This window comes from Brassica napus, chromosome C6 (genome assembly GCF_020379485.1).
Source record: "Brassica napus cultivar Da-Ae chromosome C6, Da-Ae, whole genome shotgun sequence".
NCBI lineage: Eukaryota > Viridiplantae > Streptophyta > Magnoliopsida > Brassicales > Brassicaceae > Brassica > Brassica napus.
Window position 1 is genome coordinate 47832909 of NC_063449.1, and position 20429 is coordinate 47853337.

At 34.5% G+C, this 20429-nt stretch overlaps 5 protein-coding genes across 6 annotated transcripts; 2 read left to right on the forward strand and 3 right to left on the reverse strand.

The window, feature by feature from the left end:
- Nucleotides 1–52: 52 nt before the first annotated feature.
- Nucleotides 53–1861, forward strand: LOC106430705 (magnesium transporter MRS2-10-like). The gene is made up of 4 exons (XM_048761638.1): nt 53–102; nt 309–1277; nt 1350–1397; nt 1477–1861. The coding sequence occupies exons 2-4, from the start codon at nt 324–326 to the stop codon at nt 1705–1707; spliced, it is 1233 nt and encodes a 410-aa protein (XP_048617595.1). The 5' UTR covers nt 53–102; nt 309–323; the 3' UTR covers nt 1708–1861.
- A 12-nt stretch (nt 1862–1873) lies between these two features.
- LOC106430706 lies at nt 1874–2730 on the reverse strand. The gene is made up of 2 exons (XM_013871497.3): nt 2494–2730; nt 1874–2143 (listed from the first exon to the last, which is right to left on the reverse strand). The coding sequence occupies exons 1-2, from the start codon at nt 2657–2659 to the stop codon at nt 2052–2054; spliced, it is 258 nt and encodes an 85-aa protein (XP_013726951.2). The 5' UTR covers nt 2660–2730; the 3' UTR covers nt 1874–2051.
- Nucleotides 2731–2892: 162 nt separating this feature from the next.
- LOC106430743 (probable N-acetyltransferase HLS1) lies at nt 2893–5132 on the reverse strand. The gene is made up of 3 exons (XM_013871538.3): nt 4826–5132; nt 4551–4681; nt 2893–3837 (listed from the first exon to the last, which is right to left on the reverse strand). The coding sequence occupies exons 1-3, from the start codon at nt 5027–5029 to the stop codon at nt 2985–2987; spliced, it is 1188 nt and encodes a 395-aa protein (XP_013726992.2). The 5' UTR covers nt 5030–5132; the 3' UTR covers nt 2893–2984.
- Nucleotides 5133–9406: 4274 nt separating this feature from the next.
- LOC106430770 (DNA-3-methyladenine glycosylase 1-like) lies at nt 9407–11681 on the forward strand. Of its 2 annotated transcripts, XM_048761640.1 has the most exons (6): nt 9419–9874; nt 10023–10488; nt 10680–10737; nt 10823–10906; nt 10998–11127; nt 11207–11681. In XM_048761640.1, the coding sequence occupies exons 2-6, from the start codon at nt 10140–10142 to the stop codon at nt 11471–11473; spliced, it is 888 nt and encodes a 295-aa protein (XP_048617597.1). In that variant the 5' UTR covers nt 9419–9874; nt 10023–10139; the 3' UTR covers nt 11474–11681. The 2 variants fall into 2 exon arrangements, with proteins under 2 accessions (XP_048617596.1, XP_048617597.1); XM_048761639.1 differs by having other exon boundaries at nt 9407–10488.
- On the reverse strand, nt 11675–13321 carry LOC106430771 (probable WRKY transcription factor 40). Its single transcript, NM_001315783.1, is given in 4 exon segments — nt 11675–12077; nt 12168–12284; nt 12384–12734; nt 13233–13321. Coding segments are annotated over 4 exon segments (906 nt in total). The 5' UTR covers nt 13320–13321; the 3' UTR covers nt 11675–11726.
- Between the last annotated feature and the right edge of the window lie 7108 nt (nt 13322–20429).

The window sequence follows — 20429 nt, forward strand, 5'->3', positions numbered from 1 at the left end:
CGGTTTGCAATTCGGTTTTAAACCTCCACAAGCTTTGCGTTTGCTTCTTCGCCTTCACTCAAGTTAAGGATCCAACGAAGGCAATCCTCGATTCTATTAAACGTAAGTGATGTGGATTCTCATGTACAATTTGAGAACCTTTTTTGGTGATCTTTTCTCTGTTTTTTGATCATTGGGTCCCAATCACTCGATGACTTGTACGTTTGTATGATCGCAAAGGTTTTAACTTTGAATCGTCTTCTTAGTTTTCGATATTTGATCAAGTTTCATCCTTTGCATGCACTTACTCGGTTTTGTAGTATCTGTAGATTGATTGTCAAACAATGTCTGATCTCAAAGATCGTCTGCTTCCTCCACCCCTCAGAGGAGATTCATTTTCTCGCCCTTCTTCCTCAGGGAGACAGCCTCTCCTCGGACTTGACGTTTCAGGTCTCAAGAAGCGTGGACAAGGTCTCAAGTCGTGGATCCGCGTTGACGCTTTTGCTAATACTCAAGTCATCGAGGTGGATAAGTTCTCAATGATGCGTAGATGCGACTTGCCTGCACGTGACTTGCGCCTGCTTGATCCTTTGTTTGTATATCCGTCTACTATCCTGGGACGAGAGAGGGCTATTGTTGTTAACTTGGAGCAGATCCGTTGTATTATTACTGCGGATGAGGTTTTGTTATTGAATTCTTTAGATGACTATGTCCTTGGCTATGTGGTTGAGCTCCAGCAGAGACTAAAGGCAAGTTCTGTAGGCGACACGTCCCCTGATTACTTGCCTTTCGAGTTCAGGGCCCTTGAGGTCGCCCTCGAAGCTGCTTGTACCTTCCTTGATGCTCAGGCCTCAGAGTTGGAGATTGAGGCGTATCCATTATTGGATGAGCTCACCTCAAAGATCAGTACTGTGAACTTGGAGCGTGTGAGGAGACTGAAGAGCAGGCTTGTGGCGTTGACGAGAAGAGTTCAGAAGGTGAGGGATGAGATTGAGCAGCTGATGGACGATGATGGGGACATGGCGGAGATGTATCTAACGGAGAAGAAGAAGAGGATGGAAGGTTCTTTGTATGGTGATCAGTCTTTACCTAATGATGGTGTCTCTTTCTCTGCGCCGGTGTCTCCTGTTTCCTCTCCTCCTAGCTCCAGGAGACTTGAGAGAAGCTTGAGCATTGCAAGGAGCAGGCATGACAGTGCGAAAAGCTCAGAAAGCGAAAATGAGAATATAGAGGAGCTGGAGATGTTGCTGGAAGCTTACTTTGTTGTCATTGATAGCACTCTCAACAAGCTAACCTCGGTAACATCAAAACACCACTCCTTTGTGTTATTAACAGGTTTAATCCTCTGTTTTTTTCTCTTTACAACTCAGTTAAAGGAGTACATTGATGATACTGAAGACTTCATCAACATTCAATTGGTATGTATACCTTTTAAATCTTGATCATATACTTTGTATCTTTATTTTTTTGCTTAGAATCTATGGTGTTTGCTTGCAGGATAACGTGAGGAATCAGCTGATACAGTTTGAGCTGCTGCTAACTACAGCGACGTTTGTGGTGGCCATCTTTGGGGTTGTGGCAGGGATCTTTGGGATGAATTTTGAGATAGATTTGTTTGAAGAGCCAGGTGTTTTCAAATGGGTTTTGACCATTACTGGAGTCTGTGGCGTTCTTGTATTTTTGGCGTTCCTCTGGTTCTACAAACGTAGAAGGCTCATGCCTCTGTGAGGACATAAGTGGTGGCCAGACAAGTAGGAGATTGCTATTAGTACTGTCTATGTTTGCTTTTATTAATCATCTGTGACCTTCACAAGATGGAAACAGTGTGTTCTAGATGAAATATTATGAGAATGAATCGTTTCACTAGGAGCGCAATTCTTTATCCTTTTCATTGTTTTTGTGTTTTGAGGAAACTTTTACTTATTTGATACAGAAAACTTCAGTACAGTGAAATGAAACGTATCCGAACTCTAAAACAACACTGAGATATGTTCATCCAGGACACACATATCTAACTAGAGTTTGCAGAAAGGTCTCCAAGTGGGGAAGATGAGGAAAAGGATTGGAGAGAACTACTTGTCAGAGGATGAAGATGAAGAGAGACGGGCTTTACGAGCTTTATCAGCCTTTTCCATGTAATCTTGGTGCGACCGATGCTTTGATCCTAAAACAAACGAGAAATTTAACAAGAGTCAAGTCTAAACATTAGCTCAATGAAGGAAGAAACCAAAAGTCACATACATAAAACCAAATATGATAAATTGATTGAGATGTAACAAAAACTCATCATTCCTCAGTAATCATCAAACTTAATTTGTTCAGTCAATCTATCAATCAAAATTTAATTTAGGAATCCTAAGCTTATGCTATTACTTCATTGAATTACAAATCTAACAGCTTATATCTAACTATCAATATCAAAATGAAACATTTTTAAATAAAAATCTAGACTTTCCTTGTAAAAACTAGCTTGTTAACACAAAGAAGTCGAATTGGGTTCTAAAAGAACGGGACCTTGATTCATGAGATACCAAGGGATGCCGAAGATGATGGTGATGATCCCGATCCCAGCCAAAACATGCTTCTTTTCTCCACTGTAGACATAGTGCTCCATCTTTGCCCTGAATCCTCCTCCTCCTCCCATGTTTGAAGCTCCGTTGCTCTTGGTCTCATTTCCCATCTCGGTCGGTCCGACAACGTCGCCGTGTCAGGTTTCTCTTCTAAGGTTTTACGACCATCTTGAATGGGCTTTTTATTTAGTTAGGCCCATTACCATAACGTTTATTTACAACAAAGTTAAATGGTTTCCCACCATCATTGTTGTCCGAAGTTAAAGAATCTCCAAGTGTTTATAAAATACTCTTTTGATATAGAGGAGCTGATCTAAATCAGATTTTTTTTTTTTTCTTATACTTACAACCTCTGGACATAGTCTTAACTGTAGAATGTCACATGAAGTTTTTTTTAAATCATTTCTATGTACAATATCCTCTTGCCAGTATTCATTAGATATCACGAGGATCAACAAAAATCACGTTGGAAGAAGAATATTTTGAGCTACTCCAATCAGACAGTTCAGGTTCATCAGAGAGTTTCTTGAGGCACCAAAGGTCTTGAGCCCACGAAAGCCGTTTCCAATGAGGAACAGCCGAAGCCACCGGGTCCAAAGGACTAATCTCCGTCGCAACAGCTCCACATCCTTCGTCGTGTCTCCCAATGTTATGAACAAAATAGCATAAACTTTTCATGAGGCGTGGACCGTCGTTGCCTTCCATGTGCATTCCGTACATGAAATAAACCCAAAACTTGTCGAACACGTTAGGGAACGAGGGTAGTTTCATCCACGGCATGCAAGAATCAAGTAATCTCGAACCGGAGCAGCACGCGTGAGTTAACCGGGAAACGCCTTTCATTTGCAGCCTGAATACATCTTTGGTGCTCCATACACTTAATATCGCATAATCCGTTGGGAAATCGCGGTCTAAGCGGTTAGATTTGTGACCGTGTTCTTCTTTTGGGAACGCTATAAACGTTCCTAAGCTGTTGCGGCTGGTTAATATTGCGTCGATGTCACTAGGAAAGAACTCTGAGTCTTTGAAAACCCCGGTGTAGATTGATTCAGCGGTTTTGGTGGTTAACCGGAGGATTGTGATATCTGAACAAATTGGTTTGGAATGGGCGTGAACCGGTTGAACCAGCATTGTCGGTGTACGGAACTTGATGTAGGCACATTTCTTGGTGAACAAGTTAATGGAAGACTCGTTGGTACAATCAGTGGCCATGTACGAGTAAGTTGCGCCTTGTTGTTTAAACCATTCTTCAAGTGTTTGCACCAGTTTTGTTCCTATGCCTAAGTTCCTGCTCGAGAAATCATATTCATTTCTGGATATATTAGTGCGTGGTGTATCATATATGCTTTATCAGTTAAATAAAGTAATATAATTTATATGGAGATTAATTAAATGAGAGGAAGAATCAACTAGGGTGGATACAAGTGTCACCAAAGGGGCAACTTCTTTCTTTTGGATACATAACTTAATTTGGAATCTATCATCAACTTTACGTTTAATCTTTATTTATTATGTGGAATTGAATTCGAAATTCAAGAAAGCAAAAAATATATTCTCACTCACACATTACACATACATAGCATGTAAATAAAAAATTTTAAATTGATTTTAGGCTAAGTGGATTTATATACAAGATTCTTGTATGACTTGGGAGTTTTTGTTTCGAAGTTAATAATTATATAAAATACTTAAATAAGTGCCTTGTGTTGAGGCGTGTATCTATAAAACCGTTACGTATATGTTCATTTTTTACAGAAAAATAAAAGAAAACAACGAATTCAAGAAAACAAATAGTAACGAAAAGAACTTGTGAACAAATGTGTCTTTGTCAGTTTTATGATCATTAGATAACGGTAGTTGCATGATTACTGTTGAAATACATGAGAGAATAAAAACAAATTAAAAAGATTTTTCTTTTAACAAAATAGTTGATTTTAGTGTCATCTTCTAAAATTCACATTAGTCATTAATAACTAAAAGCAGAAAAGAAAAAGAAAGTACCGATGGGAAGGTGAAACTCTAAGACCAAGAACATAAGCGAGTTTGACATAGATTGAGTTTCCTCTAGTCACGGTTTTAACGCATCCCCTCACAACTCCCACCATCTTTCTTCCTTCTCCATACTCTGCAACCTACACCAATAATTTTGATATAAGAAAATTTGCAGTTATAGACTCGTACCTAATGTCAACCCGTAACCCACCTAGACATGATCATATAGTACTTGTGTTGTGTAATATTTTTTGATATGTTGAAGAGGTCAAAATATGATTTACCAGCATAGTATGGCAGGGAAAGTGACGGACGCGACGAACCGGATCTCCTAATAAATCAGAGACCATTAACGGTTTGCCAGGCGGTCCGGTCTCATCACATTCACGTTCCATCTCCTCCACGTCACGCTTGTCGGTTTCTTCATCGTATTCTCTCACCACCACCACCGCAGCCGCAGCTACCTCCGCCGCTATTTTACTCGACATTTATGCGTTTTCCCGTGTTAAGGCGAAGAACATTCAAGTGGTGATGTCTTTTTATTTTTTTTGGATATATATGTGTTTATTTTTCTTTTGTTGGAGAGGGATTTTCTTGATTTATTGGTGGTTATAAGTTGGAGTTATGTCGTGATGTCATGTATATATAGAGAGATAGAGACTACTAGATTTATAAAGGTTATTGGAACCTTTTTATTATTTAAAAACGTTGTTAAGCAAATTAAATTATGCATGCAACGATAGTCATGCCATTTTTTTCTTTTAAGAATTATATATCACATTAATTAATGCTTTTTTTTGTAACTCACATTAATTAATGCTTTACGTAAAATAGTCTGTTCATGCAGTTTCTGGTTTGTCAAATCCATTTTTAATTAGTTATTGTGTCATCGGAAATAAGACATGAAATCTGATGATCGATAGACAAATTAAAAAAAAGTAATAACAGCTAATCAAACGATTTCGATATTATTGAGCCGATTTTATATTGTTAAAAATATAATTAAACACGACAGGCGACATGATAGATGTAAAATTCTGGTATCTGATTAAAGTATTAATCAGATGTGAATGCTCAAATGATTAAGATAGGCGACTAAAGTCGTACCATTAATATATGAAGCTCAGAGGGAAAAATTAATGAAGTAAAGTTAACTAAGGCATATGTAAGTTAGTGCAGATGGCGGCGGTTCTTTACGCTAAACAAGTGTCATTATTCAGTGATATTATAGTATACAGATATAGCATAAGAGTTAACTAGACTTGATTAAGACCACGTATGTAATTATTGGTATATTTTTACTAGATCTTATTTCTGAAAACAATTTACTATTATTAATTGGTATCATATATAGATGGTGAGACTGATTAGATGATAGTATATATACAGAGTTAAGTATTGAGATGACATTTTTTTTTTTTGAATTGAATGAAAAATTTATTCAGAAACAAAAAAACTTCCTTTGTGTTTTACAACTTGTGTATTGAGATGACATAACACATGAAAAAACTACTTTATCTGATTGATAAAATGTCAAATTTTTAGAAATGGACAAATGTCAGGTTCAAATAATTGAGAACATGAATGTGCTTAATATTGGTGAATGCCTATAATAATGGATATGAAATCAGAACATCATTTGACAACGACAAAAACGAGAAATAGAAAACATCGTATAAACCAAGGAGACAAATAGAAAATGACAACAACAATTAGACATATATTAATAATATTTTTAACAAAAACATAGTGCATCTATATCTGATTTCTTTTTCGGGAAATTTGTTGTTCTCTTGGATTTTTTTGTCGTACGTTGGCTCTCTCTCATTGGCTAGTGATCTCTTTTAGATTGTGTTTGTCTCTCTTTTGATGTAAATATCAACGAACGACGTGGTGTGAAATATGTGATAAAAGTAAAACACTTCACACCTAATCCAACATCCAAACGATAACTAATTAACTACCAGTCTACCATAAACTTTTATGTTACACATATTTAGATAACTAGCGCATTCTGTGTTGTAAGTAACTATACATTTGATTTTACAGTTTATATACCTTTTGTGATGAAAAATAGGTCCAAATGTTTTTCACCTATTTACCGGAATCCAAGCATTTCTAGCGCGAATCGGATTCGGGTGGCAGAGAAGTTACAGCCGCAACTCTACCTTTTACCACTGGTCCAAATTTAGACAAAAAGGTCCAAATCTTTCAGATAATCCAAGAGTCGTTATTCAAATATGTTGTAATCCGTAACGAGCTATAAAATTATCGTTCTTTTTCTGATTAGTTCAAAGAATGAAAGCCAACTAAGTTTATTTATTTATTTTATCTTTTTTTTTTTGCTAAATGTAGCTAAGGTTATTCCTAACTTTATTAATAGAACAAATTCTAATTCACTCTCCATATGTAGGATAAACCATACTATATTATATGAGTACTTTTTTTTTGAAAAACATAAGGGTTAATTTGCTGAATGACTATATTGATGAAAGTATTAGGTTTGTAGTAACTATATTATATGAGTTAGTATCATATCTTAAATAAAATAAATAATTTAACTAGGTGGTTAATGATTTCCTACAGTATGCGGAAATGATTTGTGATAATATGTAGTTAGTGAAAAAGGTGGAACTTCTCGTTCATTCTTTTTTTTTCTTTGTTATTTTCAAAACATTATATTTTCTTAAGCAAAAAAAAAAAAAAAAATAAACATTATATTTTTGTTACAGTTTTTGCAGAATATCTTACGATAAGTAGTAACCAAAAAATTATCAGAGCTTGCAAATATATTATTTATATTCGAAAGAAAATAAACGAATTTATTAATGATTTATATTCATTATGTGGTAAGCCGAACGAATAATACGTATAAATTCTTAGGCTTTATACTTGTCTCCTTTGTTTCACATTATTTCATGTCTTATAAATCAATTAGTGAAAATTATTGAGGCCCATTAGTAAGAACGTAAAATAGGTCACTCTTCGTCTCTCGTAAAGTTTTGATAGGCCAGATCGTTGCTGTGTCTTATTACATCAACTGGTAAGTAAAGTTGTAGCGTGTTTTCTTAAAAAAGGTGACATATTTGCAGGGTATATTGTTAGAGATGGTTAAGGTTTCGGGTTAAGTATGTACCGGTTATGGGTTAGTAGATAACGTTACTTGGGGGTATAATCGTATAAGTCATTATTGTTATGAGACAAGTACGAAAAGTAGATATTGGATGAGACGAGATCTTGTGTGTTGAAATTCTCTTGTAACAAGTATATATGTATGACTTACGTGATGAATAGAACTTAGAACATTCTCAATATTTTCTTCCTTAGTTTACATATATCAACTGTTAGGTGAAGCTGGTATACATTAAGGGTATGATCCGGGAAGATTGAACAAACCTTGGGTTACAGAGTTCCATTTGGGGTCATCAGAGATCCACAGTATGTTGGGAGCTGAGTATCATGTCTCTCTTGGATTCCATTCCAATACAAATAACTATGAAAAATGCTCATGTTATTTTTTTATCTCTCTTAGTTATCATGTCTCACTCAAATAACTAATCTTCATTTGGTGTCTTGGTAATGTTTTCATGATGCTAGTCGAATCAAAGGAAGATCCAAATGCTCGTGCTACAACCGTCTCCTGATTTCTTATCTCATACCCTACCAGCAATTATAGAGCTTAACTCCCATTAAAAAAAATCAGGTCACTTTAGTACCACATATCTTCTTGTTTGACACTTTTGATTCTCAGCTTGTGTTATTTTTTTGTACCCAAGCTGACTACAAAGTTTATATACCTAAGGGTTAATTTGCTGAGTGACTATATTGGTGAAAGTATTAGGTTTGTAGTAAGAGGGTAAAGAGAAATATGAAGAAAAAGAAAGAGAGAGAGAGGAAAATGGTTAGTCACTTTTTTTTTTTGATCAAATAAAAAATGGTTAGTCACTAAAATATAATTTTTTTGTTGATTATTGGTTCAAATTTACCTATTCATAATTCAAAATAGTCACTATTCTCTATTGGATCATGGGCTTCTTCCAACCAATTTGATATTGGGCTTCGTTGACGATGTTGAGCTAATTCTGATTATGAAACTGGGCTATGACATCACTTTTGTTACCTTTATTAGGAGTACTCGCCAGTTTTTCTTTTTTTTGTCGGCTACATCAAGCAGAAGATATACTAGCCGATTTTCCGAGGAGCAATTACATCTATCCGAATTTGATTTATATGGAAAAAGATATAGTCTTTGATCCTTGCTTTTTTTGCTAACGCGTTTGCCCTGCCATTTCTGTTCCGATGAATATGAGACGGGCTCACATCCTCAAAATTTTCATGTAATATCTGGAACACTTCGATCTCTGTATCGAACGATGACCAATCCACCGGATTTGTATTCATGTCCATTAAGTCCGAGCAATCTTTCTCAAACCATATCGAGCTTATCCTTCTTTCTTTTATACATGAAGTTGTCCAAAGTAGACATTTTATCTCTGCATGCAAAGCTACTTTTTATACATAAAACGTGTAATAGGAACTTCTCAACTTTGCACGCAGAAATGGAATGTATAAAAGAAATCTTTTGAATAAAAGTTTAACAATTCAGTTGGACTATAAACTAAAAAAATACAAATGCTTGGACGTAACAATTATACATTTGTAACTTTTTAATTTATAGTCCAACTGAATTGTTAAACTTTCATTCAAAGATTTATTTTTATTATAGTCTTAGGAAAATGTATCATCCATTTGGCTATCTAATAAAATATAAGATGTTCAAAAAAAAAAAAATTAAACGATAATTAACGTTTGTAATAAACCAAAACTATAGGGGAAATAGTAATACTGTGATAAATAGAACCAGAAGATTAAATGTGTAATAAAGAAAACCTCAACTGCCTTCCGGCGATTAGATTCCTTATGCGAGTATTCTTTTGGACCGTATACAATAAGAATTTTGTCTGTGGACTAACCAAAACTTTTGTCTTAGCATAAATTAATACACTACGAGACAAAAACATTCCCTTCTGATCTACGAAGTACTGTATGTACTTAGTAAATCATTAAGCAATAAATTACTTTCATTAAGGTGTATAGAGCTCAAACCGGGTTAAAATGAAAGACCCGCTCTATACGGGTCGGGTCCAACACCTAACAAGAAAAGGAGCGGAGGAACCAAACCATGACGTGTAAAACTATGATTGGCTAACGACAACTTCTCTTCCTTGCTACTCTTTCTCTAATTAACACTCTCTTCGTTCAATCAAAATCGATTCTTGACGTTCTGGATCGGAAAAAGTCACCTCCTTTTAGGGTTCTCCGAAGTCAAAAAAGTCATTTTCTCATCACTGTTCCAAAGATTTTCTCTTTTTCACTTTCTCTCTTATAAGTAAACCTTACTCACTCACGTGATCTCCAGTGAGTGAGCAACTTGATTATTTCTCTACAACATTTTCTTAAAACAATGTGTTGTAAATGCAGCTAGGGTTTGTCGGAATCGGTGCGTACAATTACAATATCTTGGAATTGGGTTTAAGGGCTTTTGGGAAATCGCAATTCTTCTTAGTCGCGATCGAAAAGTCGGAGACTTTTAGGACAATGTCGGCCTCCGACAGAGAGTTCCGTTCAGTTCTCGTTCCCGCCGGTAACAAGCTGCAGCAGAAACCGGTGAAGAAGACCGCTAGTAAATCGAAAGACCTAACCTTTACGGCGTCTCCGGCGAAGAAGAGTTCGTCTCCTCTGAGGAGGAACGGTGTCTCAATGAACGCATCGTACTCGTCGGAGGCGTCGTCTTCGTGCGAGTCGTCTCCGTTGAGTATGGCGTCTACTTCTAGCGGGAAGAGGCGTAGTGGGTCGAACACTTGGAGTTCACTGAGAGATGAAAAGGAGACAGGTGATTGCTTCTCTGATGGTCGTAGAAGATGCGCTTGGATCACTCCCAAATCTGGTATTAATCCTTTTTTTCTATCTTTCTTATGATAGCAATTGAAGCGTCAGTGTCCTCCTTCTGATTGTGAGCTTGACTAGTTTAGAACATTTGGAAGTTAGTGTCTGAATGTAGATCTCTCTCTCTCTATTGAACAACGACCACATAAATATGATTTGACTGATGTTGTTTGTTTGGTTTCATTTGAATAGACCAATGTTACATTGCTTTCCACGATGAAGAGTGGGGAGTTCCTGTCCATGATGACAAGTACGTGATCTTCTCTCTCTCTTTTGCTTTTGCCTGAGAGAATGCTCTTTGTTGATTGATTATAAACCGTTAAAACTGTTTGCAGGAAACTTTTCGAGCTATTAAGCCTCTCTGGTGCTCTTGCGGAACTGTCCTGGAAAGACATTCTTTCCAAAAGACAATCATTCAGGTAAACTAGAAAAACCATAGTCTTCTGGTAACATTGATCTTCTTATGAGCTTGAATCTCAAAATGCTTTCGCTTTTTTTTTTAAAAAACAGGGAAGTATTCTTGGACTTTGATCCAATTGCCATATCTGAACTAACTAACAAAAAGATAACATCCCCTGACTCATTACTATCAGAGCAAAAGCTACGCTCAATCCTCGAGAATGCAAACCAAGTTCGCAAGGTACTTTAATGTTTTTTTTATAAACATGATCATAGCTTTTGTGTATTTTTATATTAACTTTTTATCGACTGTTATCCAGATAATAGTTGAGTTTGGATCATTTGGCAAGTACATTTGGAACTTCGTTAACCAGAAGCCTACTCAGAGCCAGTTCCGGTACTCTCGCCAAGTCCCTGTGAAGACTTCCAAAGCTGAGTTGATAAGCAAAGACCTTGTCCGCAGAGGCTTCCGCAGTGTTAGTCCTACGGTTATCTACTCCTTCATGCAAACAGCCGGTCTCACTAACGACCATCTCACTAGCTGCTTCAGACACCAAGAATGCATTTCCAAGGACGAGACCAGTTAGTAAAGGAAACCCAATAACGTCCGAGAGAGAGAGAGAGAGATGGTAGTTTAACACTCTGATGCTTAGTTTGTTATTCTCTGTTATATGTTTGTATTTGTACAGATGTTTTTATTGTCAAAACTAGATGAAGTTGCTAGGCTGAGTTTATTGGAGATTGCATTGAAACGATTACATGTTAAGCAATGGATGTATAATCTACTTTCTCTCATATGCCAAACTCAATCTAAGAACACTAACATAATTGGAAACTAAACTATTTCTCGGTTTGATTCTGTTGATACAATCTCCCGGTAACAGCTGCTGCTAATGCTGCTGTGAAGTTAGGATCTTTTGTCAAGGAAGAAGCCATTTGCTCCACCAAAAGCTTCTGTACTTCTGGAAATTCGATTCTTGATGGGCTCCTCACTTTCTTGGATTCAGTCAAATCAACAGGCTTAGCCAAGCTACAACTTCCATTGGCAGCAGCAGCTGGTGCAACCGGACCACCAAGAGAAACGTAACGGTTTAAGCCATTGTTTGAATCCATCTGTGATGGCATTGGATGGTTATGTTCACCCTCATAAGTAGCTACCAACACGGACTGATCCTCCACACTTCTCTGAACCTGAACACATAACCAAGAATCAATTTTAATATGCCGGCCTAATTATAGCAACGGTGTTATCTTCATTATTGTCTTAATAGTAGTAAGTACCTTCTTTTTGACAGAACAGCTTGGAGCACAAGCACATTTGAAGTAAGCTCTTGGAGAGGGGTTGTCTCTTGTCACTTTCTGTCCATATTTCCTCCATTGATACCCATCTTTCACTACCTATAAGCAACACAAACTTCTATAATTAGTAAACCATATAAACAAAAGTTTCTAAAAATATGTATACCCATTGTTACTAGTTTTCATTAAAAAGCTTACAAGAGTAGTGTCAGAAGCTTCGGTCTTGTAATAAACCCTTGAGACTTTCTCCTTCACAACAGTCTCTTCTCTCTGCTTCTTACACAGATACTGATCATCTTGATCCGTAGAGCTGCTCTCCGACACTCCACCAATAACCGCTGAACTAATTGCTTCATCTCTCGCAGGAGATTTGCGTTTCTTGGGAGGACTGGTTTGGTCGTCTCTCTCGGCCGTGTTGTTGTTCTTGTTAACATATTCCATCAGCTGTTTCCTTAAGACGTTGTAGTTGTCACACATCAAAGTTAGCATCTCCGAGAGCTTCTTGTTCTCAGCATTCACTCGTTTTAATTCGTCCACCAATGCACTTGTCTGTATATTAATCATTTTTATATATATTGCATGAAGTTAGTAACATAAATATATTAAAACTTTATACAACCTATCCTGTGATCTGCTGTCACTATTAAATTTGAAGAACTCAACAAATGAGTTACTAGCAAGCCTTTTTTTTGTTAAAATACTAGCAATTTTTATGAAATTTATAACTAAATATATAGCAAGTCTATCTAAATAATTTGTATACATGCGTATGTAAATATATTCACATATGAAAATCTGTAGATATTTGTGATCCTATATAAAATATATATATACATGTGTTCATCCTAAGCAACATGTAAACTCTTAAAAAGGTATGAATTTAACATGATTACCAAAAAAAAAAAAAAAAAAAAAAAAAAATATATATATATATATATATACATGTGTTCATATATAGTTGTGAAGTACTAACAAGTTCCATAGATATGGGTTAATGGATTTTTTTAGAAGATGTAGTAAGGGATCAAGAATAGGAGAGAAGCATACCGTGGAATCTTCTTCAACTCGCATACGAGTAATACCGATAGTGAGATCTAAAGAAGTATCGACCAAAGACGATGAGTACTGGTCCATGGATGTATAAATATGTAAGAATCTTCTCGGATCTTGATTCTTGTGAGTATGTACGTATATGCGCGTGGGAGTTCTGTAAGCTGAGAGATTCGTAGTAAGAGTCGATCTTATTGGGTTCTTGATCTGGGATGGTGGAAGAAGGAATGATTTTTGATTCTATATATAAAGGGAGGAAACAAGGTGGAAAGAGAGAGCAACATGTGCTCTTTTCATTTTCATGCAATAAACTATATGGTCTTGTCAGATTCCACCTCTTACTTTTAGTCGTTAAGACTACTCTCAACTCGTCTTCTACCGGGTCCACCCACACTCGCACACGTATTTGGTCCATTAATCCTTATTACCACCGGACCATTTCTTTACTATTGTAGTAGTAGGGTATATGTTCTTGATTTTTTCTTATACTGTTGGTTGACTTTCTTTTTTATCAAGGCAGACATTTGGCATAGTGGGACAACATATTTATATTGAGTCCCATAACAATATTGTAACCTATTCTACTCTCCCTAAAACCATAGTAGGAGAACTCAAATTGTAATCTCTTAACCCGGATGATAAATATTTAAACAATTAAACCACCATATATATATATATTTTTTCTTTTTGGTGTAAATGTTAAAATTCGTACCATTTTTTAGAATTTACATTTTTTTTAAGCATAACTTACAACACATATATTACTTCGTTACCTATTCTTTTGTATGAGTTTTTTTTCTGTGAACTATATATACATTAAAAATTTGAATACTTCGATAAAAAAAGATTGACTATTTAATAAATAGAACTCCAACTTACTCATTATATGCTTTTGAAAAACAGGAATTTGACGTTTTTTTATTGATTAGTTGGTTTACCAGACAACAAATATACTCTATTTTAAATCCAGAGTTTGGTTCATTTCGATTGTTTATGAACTGAGCATACAAATGATGATGCTTATTGTTAAATCATTTGGGCATCAACCAAGATATAAATAAAGAAATCATAACCTGGCCTAGTCGCTAAGCAAGCATATATACCTATGCTTTTTTTTTTTTTTGCCATCTATAGTATTATTATAAGGGTCTAGGTCCAAACTGGACCAAACCCGACAATATTTACAACCAAAGCCCAAAAGAACTCAAAACAACATAAAACATATTAAACAGAAGCCCATTAAAGGTAAGCCCAACACCGAAACCAACCCGACACGTCAAAAACACGTGTTTACGCCTCAACTGCGAGACAAACACGTGTCACCATAACCCTACTCCTTTTCCACCGCCGAAACCAAGCGGCGTTTCACCGGAATCCTCCTGGTTCACATGCATCTTCCACGGCCGTGCTCTTTTCTCCGGAGAGATTTCATCTATCAACATCGATATCTCATCCAGAGCCACGAAGCCGGCAGACACAGGATTAAGAAATCCAGAACCTCCATCTCGTTTGCCTTCCACGCCTTATTTTCATTCTTGTAGAGCATCAATCGATCTATTCGAGATCTCATACAAGAAAGCCAATCCGACAAACCAGAACACCGTAACAGATAACCCACCGTGAATAAAGATCAAAATCCAAAAGCCGGCGACGCAAGGTTTTGAAAGCCTCCACCCCCCGGAATCTAAGCCGGCGACGACGAAACTAACAGAGCTTCCTCATCCCGGAGTCAGAACAAAGACATGCACAGCGAAAAAACGGAAAAAAAAATACAAAAACCGGACCGGCGGTGGCTGTGGAAGCCCACTCCGCCGACCGGAGAACACTATTTGCGGTGGTGATAAAACTAGAGAGAAGGAAGATTTCTGTATGTTTTTTGTGAACTTCCTCTGTTCCCGTTTATGTTTGTGTCAACGAGTCTCATATACCTATGCTAACATAGTAACATGTGACCTAAACATTAGACGGTAATTATAATGCCGTTTTATATATACCTATATACATAAAATATGAAAATATGATTATGAACGGCATGTGCGATGATAGAAATATAGAGAATAAGTTTATAGTAGCGAAATATAGTAAAGGCGTGGTTAATTAGAAAGTTTTATATTCTGTTTTCAGAAATAATTACTTGCGGTTGACGAAAAATATAATTTTGTACAATGTGGTATAGGTAAATAATAATAGAGTGTGCGGAACGTGGTTTATATGTTTCTAACGCGAGTCATTAATTAGTTATTTAATTATTTATGTAAACGTGTGTCTTGATAAGTTGTTCGGTCAAAGTCAAGCCGACACGGCTTTTCAAAAACAATCGGACAAGTGACGATACTATTAGATGACGCACTTTATCAAATCTTAGAAGATAATTAACCCGGGTTCATGACGTTTTTATCGGAAGTTAAAAAACTGTTTTTTAACTTCCGCTAAGAACTCAATTCTAAGAACTCCGAGTTAATCATGATCTTACTTTCATTCTTCCTACTTCTGATTTTTAAGAACCCAATTAGATTTACTACTACTGTAGTTTAATTACACTCAGAGACTTCAACAATTATATATTCTGTTTAGTCAAGCCTAATCGGCATTTTCAAAAACTATTGGGACAATTGACAATTTTGGATGACTTGATCTCTTTTTCATTAATTTTTTCATTTGTTTTACCATTCAAGAATGTAAAATTTATGCTAATATTAGAGAGATCACCAAAAAACATAAATTGACCTCAAGCATATCCATTCAGGGCCGATCCTGGGCAAAGCCTAATGAAACATTCGCTTTAGGTCCTCAAACTTTTTGAAAATTTTTATATGAAAATAGGCCCTAAATTTGAAAAAAAAAATTTAGGCCCCAAATATTTTAAATCTTTACTAAATGGTCTAGGACCTCCAAATTCTCGGGGCCGACCATGTATCCACTATCCGAAAAGAAACCTGACTGAGCTAGAGATGGAATAACCATGTGCTGATCATTTTGGACTTTATCATGCATTATACTATATATATATATACTTCATTCCTTTCAAAAGATGGATCCCCATTGACGAATGTCGTAAAGGAAAAGTATGGCTGCTAATAGTTTTCTTTATTAAGAAAAAATCGAACTAAGGCGGTTCTTACAACACTCAACGAACAATTTAGTCATAAATCAGATAATTGTTTAGTTTGCTGCTAATAGTTTTCTTTATTTATAATCAAGGACTAAATTCATTTTGAATGAATTATTAGCTAGTTAGATGCCAATACGCCATGCACACATTCACTATATCTAGGTTTTGGTCAAACACTATACATGCATAATGCATTAATATTTGACTTTTGAGAATGGATTATAGGGTGTCCAAGAAAAAGATCTGACCGACCAAAAATTAAACGAATTTGTAGTGTGGAAAAATAATAAAATATAGGTCGGTGATGGGATATATTGGACGTCACTGGTGATGATGAAGTTAGGAACTTAGGAAAAATGAAAATACAAGTGGACAAAAAATCAACCAAAAAGCAAAACTATTCTCGTCCAGACGACAGAACAGAAGCAGCCAAGTAACGAAAGCACAATTCCTTTCCTTTCCTGTATTTTGAAGACTTTGACCTCTTTGACCGTTGACTTCCAACACCTTACACACGAGTGGTTTGGTTTAGATCCATTCCTTCCTTGTCTGTCTTCTTCATCCTTTTAATAAAACAAATAGCCATCCAGTTTTTTATTATTAAGATTCAGAAAACAAAAGGCATAGACCCATCCGTTTTATTAATTTTGGAAAATGTCATATTCAATTGACAAAAAAATTAGATGAATACATTGCAGATAATCTAATTACAAAGTGCTGCATGTCAATATGTCATCTCCTTATGTATAAAAATATGTCTACGTTTTTGTTAGTCAAAAATCTTAAGTAGACATGGATACCAAAACATAGAAATCTAGATTAATCTGTTTCAATTTCTTTAAAAGTATCGCCCCGATACTATAGCTATATTTCTGAAACCAAAGAAGTAATGGAATTGAAAGTTTGTTTTACATTTTAAGAGGTTAAAACTATAATGGCTTTCGCCATCAAAAGTTCAAAAAAAAAACTATAATGGCTTTCTTTTCCTTTGTGATATTATTCTGTATCTTGGACCTCTTGGTTAGTTATCCACAGATGCATTGAACTTAGCTAAAGGAACAAAATGCCGTACAATTCAAAGGTTCATGAACTAATAAAGGTCTAAAACATGTGTTGTCTATTAAATATATTTAATATGATATTCTTAATTCCTCTTGCCTTTTTGGAAATGGTCTTTTGGATTTTGTCTCTAGTGCCCACGTTCACTTAATAACACGACCAAGTATGAAAAAACAAAGACTAATCGCAAATGCTAGAGTCTACTCTTCTTCTTTTTTTTTGAGAAAGAAAAAAGAGTAGTTTTGCTAGAGTCTACTCTTACACATATGGTTTTACTTCTCTTCGCGTCATTTTTTCCTAATTAGGCAGCTTTTTTTCTTATATTGATAGATGAAAAGGCTGCATAATACATTACCCTTTATATAGTTTTAATATATTTTATTGATTTAACCCTAATCATAGAATTTTCCTATTGAAAAACAAAGGTTCTATATATAGAAACTTCATCACGTATTTACTGCTACTTTAAACAACATGGAACTGACTGTTACATGAATTCAATGAATGATTCTTCAAATAGTATCCATTACCGTAAAAGTGAAGCCATTATTATAGTCTTAGCCATCAGAGCAACAGTGTGTTTCCGTGTGTTACACGTTTTTCTTTGACATCTATTTTGTATATCAATATTTAGTTCGATGGTTCGAATTGGCTTCACGTCTCTTTTGTTTTCTTGAAATAAAAATTATACTTTTCTTTATGGTAGATGGCCGACCAAGAAGGACTTATCTATGAATAAATATAATAAGGTTTCTAACGTTCTATTGATTCAAATATTCTCCTGACGAGTTCGTGTAAGAGTCTTATTGGCAATTCAGTGCACGAACTTGTCTCTAAATAAGATAAACCAATGAAATGTTAACGTAGCATGATACTATTCATATCAGATTATCATTTTCCCTGCCAATTATGTAATAATTAGATTATAAACTTTGAATAATCTGTGATAGCATTAGCATGTTTGCTCTTAAAAAGGAGACTGAAACTAAACTGAAAAGAAAGATGCCTTTTCTTTTTAACTGAAAGAGAAAGATGCCAGTAACTATTCTTAAATAGTTACATTTCGAAAATATTCACATGTAAATAAAAGTAAGGTATCAGTAACTATTGGTATCTCCCTAAAAGCCCAAGATTTAAAAGTCAAGTATATCTGATTAAAAGCTCAGGCTTTAAAATCATAAATTAAAAGCCCGCGTTTGCTATTGACGCACTAATCCAATCTCAACTTCATAGAGCAGTCAAATATTAACCCAAATTCATTCAAAATGCCCAATAGGATATCGCATAATTGGAAGCACAATAAACCTAAACTAAACTTCGATCTGCGCACCCATGTTTTAATAAAAAACAAATATATCACATTTCACGACATGAAAAAGTAATTGTTTGTATATCTGTTGATTGTTTATATATATATAAGATGTTTGTCAATTAATAATATTTGACTATATTATCCTATTTATAATGTATATTTATTTATTTCTTACAAATATTTTATGTCAATTAATAATTCTAAATTTTCAAAATAAAACATCTTATGTAAGTTATAAATAGATGGATTGATATATAAAAGTTATATACTATTATTTGAGAAGTGAATTTGCTGATTCGTCATGATCTTCATAATTTTAAGTTTAGTCATATTTTATGCGCAATTACTAATCAATGAATAATTTTAGTGATTTAGTTGATAATTTATCATCCTCTTGATATAATTAAAAATTTCTAACGATAGTATCATAGTTAATTTTATATTATATTTACTTTAGTAAAATACATTATATATGTTTATATTAAATTTGGTTTAGTATAATTAATTTGCCTCTTTTAAGATATATATATATATATATATATATCACATAAGATAAAATGAATCTTCTATCTTTTAAAATCAAAATCACTCATTCTGATAATTTCTTTAAAAAGATTGAAAAAATTCAAAATATTTATAATATTATTTTTGAAGTGATATTTTTAGTGTTATTTTAAAATTTCTAACCACATTTTAAATTTGTATTAATATATGTTAAACTCTCTTTCATGGTATATGAGAATCGTTATAATTTTTTTATCAAATAATTTAGTAAAACTTCGTGATATTGCCTAAATCGGTGGAATAACTATTATAAAATTGCTATTTTCTTGAAAAAAGGAGACAAGAAAGGCTCCAAACCTCTTTGAACATCATCATATGTTAGTGCATGATATAACATATGTTAGTGCATGATATAACTATGCATTAAAACAATATTTTCATATTTTTGAAATTTTCTTAAAATCTATGTGTTAACCCCTTACGAAAATATTGAGTTTTCGGTAAATGCTTTATATACTGAAGCATATAATCTTTAGTGTTGTTTAAATTTTTTAAACCATATTATACATTTGTATTAATGTATGCTAAACTCTCTTTCATGGTATATGAGCATCGTTCAATTTTTTTTAATAAATTAATTTAGTAAAACTTCATATACTCCCGAAATTAGTGGACTAACCATTATAAAATTGCTATTTCTAGAGAAATAGAGACAACAAAGGTTTCAAACCTCTTTGACCATCATCATATATTAGTACATGAGGCAACTATGCATTAAAACAATAGTGTTATATTTTTGAATTTTTCTCAAATCTACGTGTTAACCCCATACGGAAAATATTGAGTTTACGTTCAACGCTCTATATACTGAAGCTTATATTTTTTATTGTTGTTTTAAATTTTATGACGACATTCTAAATTTGTATTAATGTATGTTAAACTCTATTTCAAGGTATATGGGAATTGTTCTAATTTTTATCAATTAGTTAGTAAAACTTCGTAATTCTATCTAAATCAGTAGAATAACAACTATAAAACTGCTATTCTCTTGAGAAACAGAGATAACAAAGGTTCCAAACCTCTTTGAACATTATAACATGTTAGTGCATGATGCAACTATCCACTGAAAAATATTGTCATATTTTTTTATTTTTTCTCCAAATCTATGTATAAATTGCTACGAATATATTGAGTTTTACGTTAAACG